The 16,447-nt window shown below is 45.2% G+C and overlaps 1 protein-coding gene across 1 annotated transcript in view; it reads left to right on the top strand.

The window, feature by feature from the left end:
- LOC142814681 (lachesin-like) overlaps positions 1-16,149 on the top strand; it is a 182,772-nt gene extending 166,623 nt beyond the window's left edge. Inside the window, exons 6-9 of the mRNA XM_075893848.1 lie at positions 4,966-5,256; positions 10,682-10,795; positions 12,589-12,675; positions 13,379-16,149. Coding sequence (XP_075749963.1) covers positions 4,966-5,256; positions 10,682-10,795; positions 12,589-12,675; positions 13,379-13,479 — 593 coding nt within the window. The 3' untranslated portion in view covers positions 13,480-16,149. The remainder of the gene's footprint in view (positions 1-4,965; positions 5,257-10,681; positions 10,796-12,588; positions 12,676-13,378) is intronic.
- Positions 16,150-16,447: the final 298 nt, after the last annotated feature.

The following is a 16,447-nucleotide window of genomic DNA, read 5'->3' as shown; positions in this document are numbered from 1 at the left end:
GACAGGTTCACAGGGACGTCAAAAAAGGAGATGTCGAGCGGAGATGTCGGTTGATGGCCATATCAGTGAAAGAATGGGGAATAGCCCGTGGTCCGCTGCGTAGCGGTATTGTACGCAAAAGTCACGAATGGCAGGATGGTATCCCAGTTGGTGTGGTCGGCGTTGATATACATAGATATCATGTCGGTCAAAGTTCGACGGAAGCGCTCTGTGAGGCCGTTAGTGTGGGGATGGTAGCTGGATGTCGTCTTATGAATCGTATTACATGCGTGGATGACTTGTTCGAATAGTTTCGAGAGAAACGCCTTACCGCGATCGCTCAATAGGATGCGTGGTGCACCATGTCTTATAAGCCCCGCCGCGGTGGTCTAGTGGCTAAGGTACTCGGCTGCTGACCCGCAGGTCGTGGGTTCAAATCCCGGCTGCGGCGGCTGCATTTCCGATGGAGGCGGAAATGTTGTAAGCCCGTGTGCTCAGATTTGGGTGCACGTTAAAGAACCCCAGGTGGTCGAAATTTCCGGAGCCCTCCACTACGGCGTCTCTCATAATCATATGGTGGTTTTGAGACGTTAAACCCCACAAATCAATCAACCAACGATGTCTTATAAAGATTGCCTCCAGAAAAATTGTGGCAAGGTCCTCTGCTGATCCTGAAGGAAGCGCAGCTGTTTCGGCGTACCTTGTTAGGTGGCTAACTGCTGTGACAATCCAGCGCTTGCCGCTAGCAGATATTGGTAGTGGTCCGTAGAGGTCAATGCCAATGACATCGAAGGGAGCGTCAGGACACGGGAGAGGTTGTAGAAGACCGGCTGGGGAGGAAGTGGGTCGCTTGCGGCGTTGGCAGAGCGAGCAGGACGCAACATATCGCGCTACGCAGTTGGAAAGCCCAGGCCAGGCAAAACGACTGCGGATGCGTTCATAGGTTTTTTGAAAGACGAGATGACCAGCCTTGGGGTCATCGTGAAACGCCTCCAAAATGTGCGCCCTTAGGGAACGAGGAACAGGAACCTAGCGCTGTCCTTCGGGGTGGAAGACAAAGCGGTAAAGGATTGAGTTTTCAGTCGTCGATAGGCGCGGGCGTCGGCGCTGTCGATAGGCGCGGGCGTCGGAAGGACGAGAGGAGCCTTTAATGCGCTGCATTCTAGAGCGACAGTAAGTGTCGCTGCGTTGGTGGGATGCAAATGGTGGGATGCAAATGAACTGACGGAGACTCTTTGATGGGTTCACTCACAGTTGGCGACAGGCCAGGAGTTCCTGATGAGGATTGTAAAGGACAGCGGCTAAAAGCATTGGCATGGTTGTGTTTCGTGCCGGATTTGTAGGTAACGTCAAACTCGTATTCTTGGAGACAAAGTATCCAGTGACCCAGACGTCCACACATATTCTTCAACGTCGACAACCAGCACAAAGCGTGGTGATCAGTGACGACGGTAAAGTGGCGGCCGTGAAGGTATGGTCGAAACTTCTGGATGGCCCAGACAACGTGGAGACACTCCTGCTCGGTGATGGTGTAGTTTTTCTCTGCTGCTGTGAGGGTGCGACTAGCGTATGCGATCACACGTTCGCCATAACGCTCTGTTCGTTGCAAAATTACAGCGCCGAGTCCGTGTCCGCTGGAATCAGTATGGGGGAGAGTGGGCGCGGAGTTATCAAAATGACAAAGCACTGGCTTAGACGTGAGGGAACGTTTCAAGGTGTCAAAAGCCATTTGGCATTCGTCGAACCATACGTTTGATGCTCCCGAAGAAAGGTGTTGGTGAAGTGGTGCGGCAATGCTGGCGAAGTCTCGTATAAAGCGCCGGACGTATGACGCAAGGCCAAGAAAGCTTCGGAACTCTTTGGCGCGTTGAGGCACCGGGAAGTGAAGAATGGTGGCAATCTTGTCGGGATCAGGCCGGATTCCATCTTTGCTGACGAGATGTCTAAGTACTTTATTACTTTTGCTAGCAAAGTGGCACTTCTTGGTGTTGAGCTGAAAGCCAGCAGCTGCGAGACACGTCAGAACTTCATCCAGGCGCTGCAAGTGCTGCTCGAATGTTGAAGAAAATATGACGATGTCGTCAAGGTAACATAAGCATGTTTTCCACTTAAAGCCCCACCATACAGTGTCTATCAGTCGTTCAAACGTTGCTGGTGCACTGCAGAGGCCGAAAGGCATGACGTTAAATTCGTAAAGTCCGTCGGGTGTGGCAAAGACAGTTTTTTCCTTGTCATCCTCGTGCGTTAGAATTTGCCAATAACCGGAGCGCAGGTCAAGGCTCGAAAAATATTCCGCTCCTTGTAAGGAATCTAAGGCATCATCAATGCGAGGCAAGAGATATACGTCTTCTCTGGTTACTTTGTTTAATGCGCGGTAGTCAACGCAGAATCGCACCGAACCGTCTTTTTTTCGTACGTGAACGACAGGTGACGACCAAGGGCTTGAGAAGCAGCGGATGATGTTGTGCCTGAGCATATCAGCAACGTGCTTGTCGATGATCTCGCGTTCGCTGGAAGAAACACGGTATGGTTGACGACGGACAATAGAAGTTCCGTCGGTGTGTATGCGATGAGCCACCGCAGAAGTCTGGCTTAGAGCAGTGGAATGTACGTCGAAAGAAAATTTATGTTTAGACAACAACGCCAGTAGTTCGTCTGCTTTCTGTGGAGTGAGATCCGTGCTGATGGTATTGTCGAGAGCCGTAGTAGGTGGAGCATCTGTTGGTATCAAACGTGATTCCACCAGACTGGTATCCGAAGCCACTACAGAGATAGGTTGTGTGTCCACGCTGGAAACTACAACAGTGCCTTTGGTCAGCAGATTCGGCTCATTGGTGATATTTAGTACTGCGATAAATGCGGTGCCGTTGGAGAAGCGGACTAGACTCGATGAAAGTGCAATCCCTCTGGGTAGACAATGGGCTGATGGACTGACTAGGACGTTACCATGGTCAATGGAGTCTGACATAACGGTGATAACGCGCTCGTGGTTAGGTGGCACAAGGAAGTCATTCGCTGTTCGTAGCCGGTCACGTGATGATTTCGGGGAGATATCATCCGTCTCTCGCATATGTATGAGTCGTTGTCGACAAGAGATAGAAGCAGCAGCATCAGAAAGAAAGTCCCATCCTAAAATAAGCATAAAAGCTTAAGAAGCCAGCACGGCAAACTGAATATGATGCCGGATCCCATCAATGAAAACTCTAACAGTGCACTGTGCTGATGGCCGTATCTGCGAAGTCATTTGCGCTACGTAAGAGAGTGCCAGTATAAGGTGTGGTAACCTTACGTAGCTTAGAACACAAATCCGCATGAATAACAGAAATAGCAGCCCCCGTGTCCACCAATGCCTGAACTGGTACCCCTTCCGCATACACTAATAACAAGTTGTCTGGCCCTCTGGAGGTCTTGGTTTGAGCGATGCAGCTTTCCCTCCAAAAACTGCACCATCTAGTTTTCCGAGTGGTAGTCATAAGTAGGTGCAGGCGGTCTCAGAGGAGATGTTGAGCGTCACAGAGGTGAACAGGACCGGCGGCGTCCGGAATGGTAGGGCGAAGTGTGGAGAGTGGAGAGGTCGGAGAGAAAGAACGTGTCGTAGGGCGTCTCTGGTACTGGTTCGGGGATGGCTCCGAATCCCTTTCGTAAACGTCGTAGCCACGGCGTTCGTCCTGTTGGCGCTTGCGGCAAAATCGTGAAATATGGCCCCGAATTCCACAATAATAACATATTGGGTGAGGCGAGCGCCAGGGGGCGTAGTGTGCTGGAGCTGTCACAGGCGCTGGTAGTGGCGCTGGGACAGGCAAGTGTTGCGCAAATGCTGCTACGTTGGGCTTCGCAGGAACAGGATGCGCGTGCTGAACCAAGGCAGGAGGCATGGCAGCGACTTGCGCATACGTCATGGGTGGCGTTGGTGGCACCGTAGTGTTCTATAGGAGAGCACCAGCCATGGATGAGAGCTCTTCTTTGATGATGTCGCGCAGATTAGCAGATTGAGAGTGAGGCCGAGGGGCGGATGCACATGACAACTTTTGCGCTTGGAGTTCCTCGCGAATCAGAGTGCGAATCAGCGCACGCGAATCCGCATCCGAGGAAGGCCGGCTGTCACTAGCATCTGGGTAGTCTGGGTGCAATCGAATGGCTTGCAGTTCATCAAGATGCTAACATGTGGTGATGACGTCCTAAACGGTGGTGGGGTTTTTAACAGCCAGAGCGTTAAACACGACATGGTCTATCCCTTAGATGATGTGGCGAACATGATCAGCTTCTGTCATCGCCTAGTTGACGCGGTGGCAAAGGCCAAGGACGTCTTCAATGTACGAAGTGTAAGTCTCCCCGGGATGTTGGGCACGCCCATCGAGCTTTCGTTTCGACACTTTGGAATGGATGTTCGGTTTCCCAAAAATCCTACGGACTTGTTGAGCAAAAGTAGGCCAATCCGGGAAGCTGCTCTCGTGGTTAAAAAAACCACGTTTTCGCGACATCGGACAGATAGAAGGCGACGTGACGAAGTATTTGAGGCTCATCCCATTGGTTATAAACACTGGTCATGTCGTATTCTTTCAGCCATACTTCAACGTCGTCACGTGGAAGACCAGAGAAGATGGGTGGGTCGCGCTGCCGGGCGTCGACAATCCACGCAGGAATGGTTTGTTGGACGGGGATGCTGCATGTTCCGGGCAGTGGTTCTTGAGCCATGACAGTGGACGGGGGAAACAAGCGGTGACCCGAACGAAGCTCCAGGGGAACGTGACGTTGGAGAGGACTTGGGGATCGAAGCAGCCTCCACCACACTATGTTCTTTTATGCATGCCCCTTATTTCTGTGTCACGGCAGGGTAGCTATAATTGCAGCAATGCTTTGCGGTCTTGTCACGGTAATAAACAAAAAGTATGGGTAACTGACATGTCTAGTTTTCTGTTTATGTTCATCATTTTTTTTTTCAGAACTGATACGACGTATAATAAACGTGCATGTTTTTTTTTGCAGTCGCACCCATGATATGGATACCTAACCAGTTGGTCGGCGCGAGCATCGATACCGACGTGACACTGGACTGCAATCTGGAGTCGCACCCCAAGTCGGTGACCTACTGGACGCGCAACACGGACGCAATCATCCACCAGAATTCCAAGTACTCGGTCGTAACGGTGCAACACGCCATGTACAAGGTCCAAATGCAGCTCGTGATCCGCAGGCTCAAACCCGAAGACTTTGGCGAGTACCACTGCGTCGCCAAGAACTCGCTGGGCGAGACGGAGGGAACCATCAAGCTTTACGGTGAGACGAAAACCGCGCTGTCGTAATTCTTGTAGCAAAACGCCGCCACGCACTAACTAGGCTCTAAAAATACTCTAAGGCCTATCGCGAGTGGTAATAGATAAATATATTCCAACGTTGATGGTTTGCTTCTTCGTGGATCAGTGGCTAACGACTCGCACTCACAAGCAAGTGCTCGGACGTTCAATTTCACGCGCCGGAGTCTTTTTCTGAACTGTGTTATCTTTCTTGCGTTTTCATACATATATACACGTGTACATATACGGTGAATGACGATGACGTTGACACCGACGTTGGCGGCGAAACCCAGCCGAGAGTGTCTATATATTTGCTATCGCATAAAAAATGGGTCCTCAGCGCGACCGAGAGAAAACAGAGATAGAGGTAGGTTTATCAGATTATCCGGGTTTATACGCTTTGTCGGGCAAGTTGAAAACAGTGGTATAGGTTGCAAGTGAACTCAGGACAGGGCACACAGGCGTGATAAAAAGAGGGGCTGTAAGAACGGTAGCTATAAACTGCCATCACGGATTAGCACACACCTCTCTCACAGCCTTGTTGACGTCATGATTTCTCGAGAGCTCCTAAACCCCCCCTTGGTGTTATCGAAGAAATGATATTTAAAAGACTAGTTAGAAACGCTTACTTTATGTGTACAGTTTTTTTTTTTCACAACCTATAGCCAGTAGCAAGTGCCAGAGATTTAAGGATTTGAGGACACTAGCCGTAGCTTTAGAAAACTTATGCAGTGCCTTTTTTTTTTCAAAACCAAGCTCACTGTGAATAGACTTTCACCCCTGATATGTTGGGCGGAATAAATTGATTTCAATGAGGAGCTTTTGTATGACGTCAACAGCAGTCAAGCAGCACTGTCATCACAAGGTGATGGAGGGAGCTCTTTTTTTTTCCGGTTCTCAATTGCCAGGTTGAAGTGGTAATAAGGTGCTAAGAACGTTCCTTTGTTTCTCGGCCACCGGTACGGGATACGCTCAGAGAGCCGCTCATGCCGCGCGAGGGCCGGCACGGTGCCAGAAATGAAGGCCTGCCTATGAACACGAAAGAAGCGAAGGAAGAGGAAGGGTGGCCCACTCCGACAGCATAATCGAACGCGTTCATCACGTCCTTCCTAAAAGCGCATTTTTCTTAGGTCTGGCGAGGCCCTGAACCACGGCAGTATTCACGTCAGCTCTCAATTTTCTGTGCTTCAAAGCAGAAACGAAGTGTTTATTTTTTTAGCTCCCACTGCACTCTTCTCTTTTGTTGGCGTTCATTTGAAGTTCCAGCAAAGCTTTTTATGACTACTCGATTATGGGCACTGTGGGTGTACTCATATATCTAAGCCAGTACACACTCGCACGTCAGTGTGTGCGTGTGTTTAAGTTCGTTCGCGCGAAGGTGTGTGTGTGTGGTGTAAGGGGTGCGTTTGTTTAGACGCTTACATAATGTTTTATGACAATCGTACCTTTCATGTCCGTGTGTGTATGCGCGAGTGAGCCTGTATTGTGTGTTGTGCTGCGCATGTTACCGCCGCCTCGTGCACGTGCGTTCGATAACTTTTGTGCTCTTTCGTAGACTTCTAGTGTGTAGCAGGAAAACACCCCAATAAAAATGACATCTGTGCTTAAAGAACGGGAACTGTCAGGAAAATAAGGACAAATGAGCCACGCTGTACTGTACTTGCGTTTTTCATACGAAATGAGAGGGGAAGAGAAAACAAATCATGTGCGAATTACAAATAAAAAGCGTTTGGTATTACTCACTTTTTATTTTCATCTGCTCCTGTTCCCAAAAAACAAAACAAAAATCAAAGGAGGCGTTTGTATTTTACGTCTCGCTCAATACGTGCTTTTTTTTTGCCTCTCCGGCCATTTTTGAGACTATTCTCTTCACCGTCCACTCCTTAGTACTCTCAGTGCCTATTCATAACACGCAACCTCAGAGGGTCGTTCCCTACAGCACACTGTTTGGGGAGCAGATGGGAGGAGGGAGAGGGGAGGAGTGACTTGCCTTCGCGAAAGAAGGATTTGTGGAGAGGAATTTCGCGCTTTTCCCGTAATTAAAACGTTAAATTCCCTTCTTCGTCCGCGCTTCAACTCCCCGCAAAGCCGAAAACCTGCGATTTGTATGTCTTTTTACGCACGCGCTGCTTTCCACTAGCGTCGTAAGTGCGTGTGTGTGGGACATTTTTTTATAATTTTTGTTGCTTTGTAATTCGAGAAAATGAATGGCCTCCGTTCCTGGATCTCTTCTAACCACAGGACCTTATATCTTGCTCAACCCGGACTTAACGCATGGCTGTTCACGAGGGTTTTGGTCGTCGTTGATTTTTTTTTTCGGGAACCCCGGGATGGCTTCCCTGTACGGAGAAGGTTTTTTTTTTCAATTTGTTGGCGAGCTTTGTGTGGCAAGAGAATTGGAATAATACATCTCCAGCTTACCTAATGGTTCTCGCAATATTTTTTAATTGAGATCAGGGAATAAATACATTTTTCTCGATTATTTTTTATTCTCTGCGTCGAATAGGCATGTGATAATGATTATATGGTTGCGCTTTTATATGATGTCGCAGAATTTATAATAGTAACAGTTAAGGCATGTCACCTTAGATAAAAACATTGAAAGCTATGTTCACTAAAATTGACATTTTACTGGCCCATTGTAGGTGTAATGCCTTTTTATCCCTTAGGTAGTAATTTTAAAAATAAAGAGATACAGGGAGTTTATTATCGGCGTATAAACGTGCAGACATGCTACAATGTACTACTAAAATGCATTTAGTCGGCGTAAGCTTTTGAATGTATAAATTTTGTATTTCGAAGACACGGAGCATAAACTTTGTTTTTGTTTGTGTCTGCGATGACACGAAAAGTGTTCGCAAAGTCCGGTTACCAAAGGTTCGTTTTGTTATATTACGTTACAACATATTTACCTGTGCATGCAGTCGGCTGGATTAAAACCGTGTGAAATCGCACTACGAAAGTACGCATGATGAATCCTAAGCAACTAGCTGCTTTTATAGTGAAAATGCCTTCTAAGTACAGTGCCTTCTAATGCCTTCTAAGTACAACACACTGTAGTCTGCAGTCCTAACACCAGAAAATTGCAGCAAATGAGAAAACAAAGTTACAATTTGGTGTAGTTGTATCGCTTGGTAAACTTTGTTTGCTAAACGATACTTTGAACACAGGCTGTTCATTGGTTTATGTGTTTTAACGTCACAAAGTGACTCAGGGCATGAGAGACGCTGTTGCGAGTGACTTCAAATAGCTGACCACCTGGGGTTCTGTATCGCGCCCTGAAATTGCACAGTACTCTACCATTGCGGACGATATCGTAACCGCGCCAATCGGGTCAGTAGTCAATTACACTAACCTCTGTGCCTCGTCGTTGAGCTAAATGTGCGTTGTAGAAATCTAGCAGTGGCGGAGCACAAGGAGAAAACGTGCCAAATACAGAAATATTGTTGCCGCTGTTTCTAGTATTCTTTTTGCGATCCTCAGGTTGTGCACCTAGGTACACCCATCATAAAGAGGCCTCAGTATGTATATCTATGCGTATACAACTGTTTCCAGCATAGATACTACTGCGCATATGGGACCACAGTGTAATCGAGAAAGAAAACGAGGATAACACGCTCCCGACCCTGTCATCGCTACTGTGTTTGCCAACTAACGGTTCCAGTTTCGCAACCGACTCGTGCTCTGAGGCCACATTGTCTCGTCACTGGTGTCCTTGCGTAAGCCAAGCCACCATACGCAACGCCATTCTTTCGCAGCATTAACCTTCGCATTCCGCTGTTCCCCAATACACCATGTCGCCAGGAAAAGCCAACCAATCTGTTTCACTGAAGGAGGACTGTATACATGGAAGAGCGGTTGTTACTCGTCTGGGCAAACATTTCCGGCAATGTCGAAGTGGATAGTTAGTGTTCTAGTTTTTTTTTATGTCTTACCGCAACTAGACCAGAACTAAACAGTTTGAGTGGCCACTGCAGTTAGCCACAAATGTCATATGCAACATATTAGGCAATGTCTTGGCAGTGACTACAAAAAAGTTCTGCGAACTTTGTTATTTTGCTATAAGTATTTCCGACTGCAGAAGACGGTGATTCGTAGTCAGTGCTGTGATGTCCTTCTGACATATGCCTCTCTTCCACATTTTTGCTTAGCTCTTCCAATAGTTACATTTGTTAGAAAGGTACTAACTGCGCTAATGTATTAAGGATTGATTGATATGTGAGGTTTAACGTTCCAAAACCCTCACATGAATATGAGAGAGGCCGTGGTGGAGGGCTCCGGAAATTTTGACCACCTGCGGTTCTTTAACCTGCACCCAAACTGAGCACACGGGCCTACAACATTTTCGCCTTTAAAGGAAATGCAGCCGCCGCAGCCGGGATTTCGAACCCGCGACCTGCGGGACAGCAGCCGAGTACCTTAGCGACTAGACCACCGCGGCGGGGCTATATATTAAGGGAAGTGTACAGGATAAGTAAAATCAAAGCCACTTTTTTTTGGTTATCACCTGCGCACTGATATTACTTTCTTAATGAATCCTTAGAAACGCGCCCAAGCTTCAGTTTCTTGAAGATATTTATACCCCAGTCACGCTGACAAGCTTAGCGTCATTATCAGCTAGTGCACGTAACACCCCACAGCTCTATGAAAGCGGCCTGCTACACGAGACAGGGAAGTGTACTTGAGACAATGATGTTAATAACGATGAGTATTTAGTAGCGGAGCAGAAATTTGTTGCTTGAAAAAATCTTCCTTTGTTAGTATTGTGTCACAGTTATAAGCAGTCCTTATTATAGACATTATGCACAAATGCAGTATCTTCAGTTATTGCACGGCGTGTGCTGTGCATGCCTGTGGTGGTCGTGTCTGTAATCTGCCTGAGAGCGAGCCTAACGTAGTGGCTTTCTTGTTGTATAGCATGTTTCAACGCATAACAACATTCCCAATAACGAAAAGGATACTTTGAAAACGTGGTGAACTCCACTTCGGATAATGACTATTTATTCTCGAGTCACTGATACCCAGGCTTAGACACTCCATCGTGGTGAAGTGAGTGTGGCGAATGCAATCAGTGGCAAGTGTGTTTTGTAGCGAGCGCCACTAAACGTTCCCGTGTAACAGCGTACGAATAACACTAGTGGCAAAGTGGCCCCTCAAAGTGCACTTCAATTGACCCGTGTAGCAGGATTAGCACACTTTCTGTAAGTAAGGTTAACTCTCTGCTTCAGTAGGATCTGGTGTGCATAGCAGTATTGCCGTTCGTGGATTACATATTAAATAAGTCAATCAGCTATCTGTAATTGTACAGAGTTTTACGACCTGGGCTATTCAGCGGTAGGGAAGAGTTGGTTCATTGGCCGAGCGGCCTTTCCTGACAGGAAGCCCTTGCTTTTCTTTGAATGGTGCAGAGATTCCAGCCAGCTCGTCATCCACGTCACACTCGCCCGAGGCATTTCGAGCGAAATCGGAAAAATTGCGCAACGGCCAAATGCGAAACTCCCTGACAAGGCCCAGCGATCGGGGTGAGTGTCTCCGAACACTCTCATTAGTCCAGAGCCATTAAGGCCAGTTGCGAACTTCTTTCACAGTTGGAAGTGCAAACTAAACGCGCTTTGGGTTTGCTTTGTACAGCTTTTAAAATTAGGAGCGCCGCAGTTCAAATATCGACTTGGGCGTATGCATTCGTATAAAGCAGCTAGATTTGTAAAATTTTCTTATTTTTAACATTATTTGAAGCGCTTTTAAAATCGATCAATCAATCAATGAATCAATCAATCAGTGAAGGCACTTTTTAAATCAATTCATGGCGCACACTGCTAAGCTTGCGTCTTAATAATTTTGTTTAGAGCTTACCACTGCGTTTAGCCAGCGCAAATTATCATACATTTAGTAAGCGATGCTGACATCAAAATGATTCATAAAATGTGAAAGAACCAGCACGCGTTCGGAATTAAAGTTGTCTTTTGATTCACCCAGTAAGTAGATCACGCCAGTTCACAGAAGAGGCACACTGTTTAAAATTGGAGCAATAGTTTTTTTAAGCTATCAAAGTAAACAAATTGCTTAGAAACTGCTATCCTTTCAAAGTTATAAGCTGGTAAGTCTTACTAGAATACATTGCTGGACGAGTTAGTGCATTTTCTGAAAAGAAGTCTCACACTTCTATTAGCTGTCTAAAGGATATACATGGCCTCGTTAGTACACTTCGGTAACTGGATGAATAATAGCCTCGTGAGTGCCGACATATTTCTGGTGAAGGAGAAGCCCTAATATGCAAGATAACTTCCCGCATACTTTACTTGGCTTGATTGTCTGTTGGTAATCGTTGAAGGTGATGAAAATGCACACAACAAGCTAACCTATACTGCCCTTTGAGCATTATTCAGAAGAAATCTTCTGACAAGTTGTTTTGTTGTTGCTGCTTTTGCAAAACTCTTGGACAATTCTGACTGTAGTGTTAATGGGTATCATGACGAGGTGTTCTATGTCAACTGTGTGATAAAAAATTTGTATCCGCGCATGTCTTCTTTATTTAAAAATGCAGGTTGTTACAAGTCCTTATAGCGAATGTCATTTTATGAGTATTATCAACACTTTTGATTATTGATAGCTCTATATTATTTCCTAGAATGATCGTACAGCGACGAACATATTGTTATTCTACCAATCTACGATATGGCTGCGATATATTTGTACCTAATGCCGCTTGTTGCAGTTACTCGGCAGAATATCAATTAATAAAGCTGGGGTAAATTGGCAAGATGATCAAAAACTTGCATTTTTGTTTGCTTTACTCACCCTATGATTCGTGTTATACAGCAAATATTTTAAATCACGAACGACGTTTTTTACAATCTGGAAATAGGCGTAGAATGACGTTTTTGTTTGAAAGAGTTTACGCACTAAAGAACTAAGCAGTATCTTCAATTGAAGCTTTTTAAACGCTCCCTGAGGAAGTGCGCGGGAACGCGACTTAGCCGATGTATTTTTTCCTATCTTTTTTTTTTTTGCTTTTACGATACAGAGGACTTGAAGACTTTCGTTATCGAATATTGAACTATATCAAATATTGCACAAGTGCATATAGAAAATTTTTCCTATATGCACTCTTTTTATGTTGTACTGAAGACGCGTCCGCTTTTTGCTTCAACTTTTTAACCGTTTGTGACTAATTAACTGTGAATATTAGAAGAGAGATGCTAAGCAATTATTTGCAGCACCTTCACCTGTACGCATTCGAGAAATAATTTAGAAGAATTCTGCTAGGATGACAAGCACAAGGAAACGTTATATGCGCTTCTCATCTTTCATGCAGCTGTGGTGACGACAAAACCCCAGGATCTGTCTGAGGCTTCAAGAGACCAAAGGCCGTCTTACACACCCGCTGTTGTGAAAATTGGAGGTAAGTTGCATTCGCTTGGTGCCGTGCACTCTTTTGTGAACTCGCAGCGGGAAAATAAAAACCAAGTAATAGCAAAGCGAGACGCACACCGAACACTCACTCGTGGTCGACTGTTTATCATTATTGACCAAATATATGACGGAAAGTCGTCCAAATATTTAAACTAAGTGCGTCGGCAAACTATGTTGTTTCACAAATGCGTGTGCATTTTTGCTATGTGTATGTGGTTAACAGCAATAGACCTGTTGTAAGTCAGAATTCTTGGTGAGTCGGCCTCGCATCGCTTTGCGTCTTCGCGCACTCGTAGTAAAACATGCATCTATACCAACTTACTCGATTTGTACGAATGCACAATTTTTCCACGTTCTCGCTGCGCATTTCATAGATGTGCCCTTAGCGCCCAGGAGAAAGCAGGCAAGCCCTTTTATATAGCGATATGAATATGTCGTGATAGGTTATTGAACATGAAGTGATGATGAACAACTTGTGGGCGCTAATACCCATTTATGTCTCCGCTCTTATGTCGATACTTGTAATGTTGCTGTTGAAGTTAGGTCTTATTAGAACGGGCTATTGTACGAAGGAATGGCGCTTTACACTTCTGTGGCATCGTCTGTAGGTAAATTCTTGCTATATAATCTCGCACCGTGCTTTAAGTCCTTCGGCTCTTCATCATATATTTTCTCTGTTCTCACTTCTGCAGACTTGCAGCTGCACGGCAGCGCGACGCCTCTAGAGAGCTCAGTGCTGTCCACGTCACTGCTTTCTCTCATCGCCGTCAGCTTCGTGTTGACCATGTCGTGACGTGTTGCGGCATTCCCTTGAACGTGCATCGACAACGTTGCCGCGCGCCGTGCCGGACTGTAAGCGTGCGGCACCAGGTCCCTGCTGACTGCACCAGTGACGCGGAGGGCAACACGGCACGCCAACGGCTCAACTGGAATCGAACGCCACACATCTTTCGTGACGCGAGGCGATTTCCCGAGCAGCGAAACGTATGGAGGACATTGCCACACGCGTTACGCTATGCGTACGCTGGTCATTTCTCTTGTCGGACTTTTCACTTTCGCGGTTGCTTGCGTTCTCTCTGTGGAAGACTGTATCGGAAGAGCAGGCTGCTACTCCAGCCAAGTGCGCGTCACAAAACTTCAAAATTTTACATGTTCCATTCAATCGGTGCTATCATGAGAAATGTTTTTCACATAAGCTTGAGCGCCACATGACCGTAGCGCTGGTTCACTTTCTTCTGTCTTTTTCAGAGATGAAAGTCAGGCTCATCGGTTGTGGTTTTCAATCAAGTAATAAATGCCCACTAACAAACGTAGTCATTCAGCGGCTAGCCGAAAGCAATGTAAGAAACATTCTGAGCCTTATTTTTTTTTGCACCATAACTATAACCTATATTCATTTAGACTTACCATAAATCAGCGTTGAAACCGAAATAAGCATTTAGAAATTCTATCTGAGAACTTTTAACTTGGAGCTGTAATAAAGAGACCAGTAACTCAATATATTCTTGTGGATATCATTTAAAGAAGCGCAAAAAGAGATTTTATGCTGAAAATTTCTGTGGGTAGGGATGTGGAAATCACGTCAGACATAAAATAATTGTTTCTTCATTATTATTTTCATATAATATTTAGTGTTTATGTGGTTCGCTTCTAATTATTCCATTTCGACTCATCAATATTACTCATTGACGCACACGTTAAAATCGTCACTTCGAATCTCATGCTCTTCTTTCATTATCCGCATAGTCATATTTTGATGGAAGCCACAGTCACTCAGGAGTGACGGAGATATAATCTCTTGTCGTTTTCATCAGACACCGTAGAAGAACTTCGTAGCGCTCTGTCCGCAACTATTTCATTCTCTACGTCGAAAAAATTTTTTGCGAGTTCGCGTCTTGGAAATACCGTAGACATGTAGTATATCGAGCAAAAACAGTGTTTTCATCTCGCAGCGCACTTTATCCAGAATTAGCATCAGAACCGCGCATGGCGAGTCAGCGTGTACAGTTCCTAATGAATAACAAATCTCCGGCATAAGCTGTGGTAGGTATCATCAAATTTTTGCACATCAAAAATAAAAAAAAAGTTTCGTTGCCAGGAGGGAGATTAATTATCAAAGCAACATTATTTTTTATCAAAACACCAAACTGAAACATGTAATTGTACTGGATTGTTATTGGGCCATGTACCACAGATTTTGTACCCTTGAACTGAAATTCGCTGCTCTTTGAGCTGGCTAAACTCAGTAGCTTTAACGAAATCACTCGTAAGTTTCTTTGTATGTTGAGCTTTAAATAATTATATTTTATTGTTGTTTTTTTGCTCTCTGTTGATCAAGAGCGGCTGGTGCTTTTTAGAGCACTGGCTGTACCTTTCCGGCAATATTAGGATTATTGGAAAATCGCTGCCATAAAAACATACTATCACACTTGGATAGATTTGAAATATTGTTCTTTCATCTACGGTTTTTATATTTCCCGATAATAATTAACCCATGCAAAAAACCTCGTAATGTGGTAAAGTACAGCATCAAAAGTTGCTCAGCTCAAAATCTGGGAGGCTGCAGCCCAAAACAGGCTCCTAATGAAGCACGCATCGATAAGTGAATATTTGTTTACGTTGATCAGAGTTTGATATATCTGGAACAGACTGTATTACATTACTGTTGCTTGCCTTCACTGATGAGCTAAAATGTGCTCTCACACATATAAAAGTTATTGTGACATACATGTCAGTCATCACCTGAAAAATCTAGCCGGCTTACTGAAACTATAATTCCCTATGAATGTTTTCTGGATACTTTCATGCTTTATAGAATTTTATGAATTAACGTTACTGATGACTTTACTGATCTTTGAATTGAAATATAAAGAGCTCAAATAGGTGAAAATACTTTTTAGTGATGGGTGTGAGGTGCATTTTGAGTCGTGTTTGATTAATTGATAAACATTATTCAGTAAACAAAATGGTGATAATGTGCTGTGTTTTCTTCGGCTATAGAGAACAAAGGCTATGGGGAATGGTGTTTAAGAATGCAAAGCCCCACACCTGAAGATGAAGCCAAATATACTGTTGTGGCTGGGAACAGTGTTGGCAGAGCTCATTGCTCAATCACCTTCCGCCTTTGTGAGCCTGTGGTTTCTTTCTCTTTTCCCAGATATGAGAATTCTCTATTAAGTTGGCTACAACATAAGCATAATTGTAAACTCCGCCCTTAGCTGCTGTTCTACCCCCCAGAAGTATTGTATAAATGCGTGATGCAATCGCGATTGCTTATTTACATAACGTCAAGCGCATCTCGTACATTTTTCGTAGATGGCTTTTCTATAGAGGTACATATCAGTGCTAGTAGCTTTTGCTACTTGGACTTCCTGGCTTCACTGCTCAGCAAAGCATAACATTTTAACCAGGGACAGCGCACTTTTAATTCATAACGTGCCTAGCATTTACGTCAGCAGTGAAGCCCCGCCACGTAGGTCTAGTGCGGCCGCTGCATTTCCGATGGAGGCGGAAATGCTGTAGGCCTCTGTGCTCAGATTTGGGTGCACGTTAAAGAACCCCAAGTGGTTGAAATTTCTGGAGCCCTCCACTACGACGTCTCTCATAATCAAATGGTGGTTTTGAGACGTTAAACCTTACATATCAATCAGTTGCATCAGCAGTGAAAAAATATTTATAGTTACAGTGGAAACTACCAAGCATCACTCTCTTGTACAGATGAATGGCAGGCGCTCTGCAGTACTGCGGGTGGAGTGTGCACT

The sequence above is a fragment of the Rhipicephalus microplus genome, chromosome 1 (genome assembly GCF_043290135.1).
Source record: "Rhipicephalus microplus isolate Deutch F79 chromosome 1, USDA_Rmic, whole genome shotgun sequence".
NCBI classification, from domain to species: Eukaryota; Metazoa; Arthropoda; class Arachnida; order Ixodida; family Ixodidae; genus Rhipicephalus; species Rhipicephalus microplus.
Note: the sequence above shows the minus strand (reverse complement) of the source record. Positions and strands in the feature narration are given on the sequence as shown.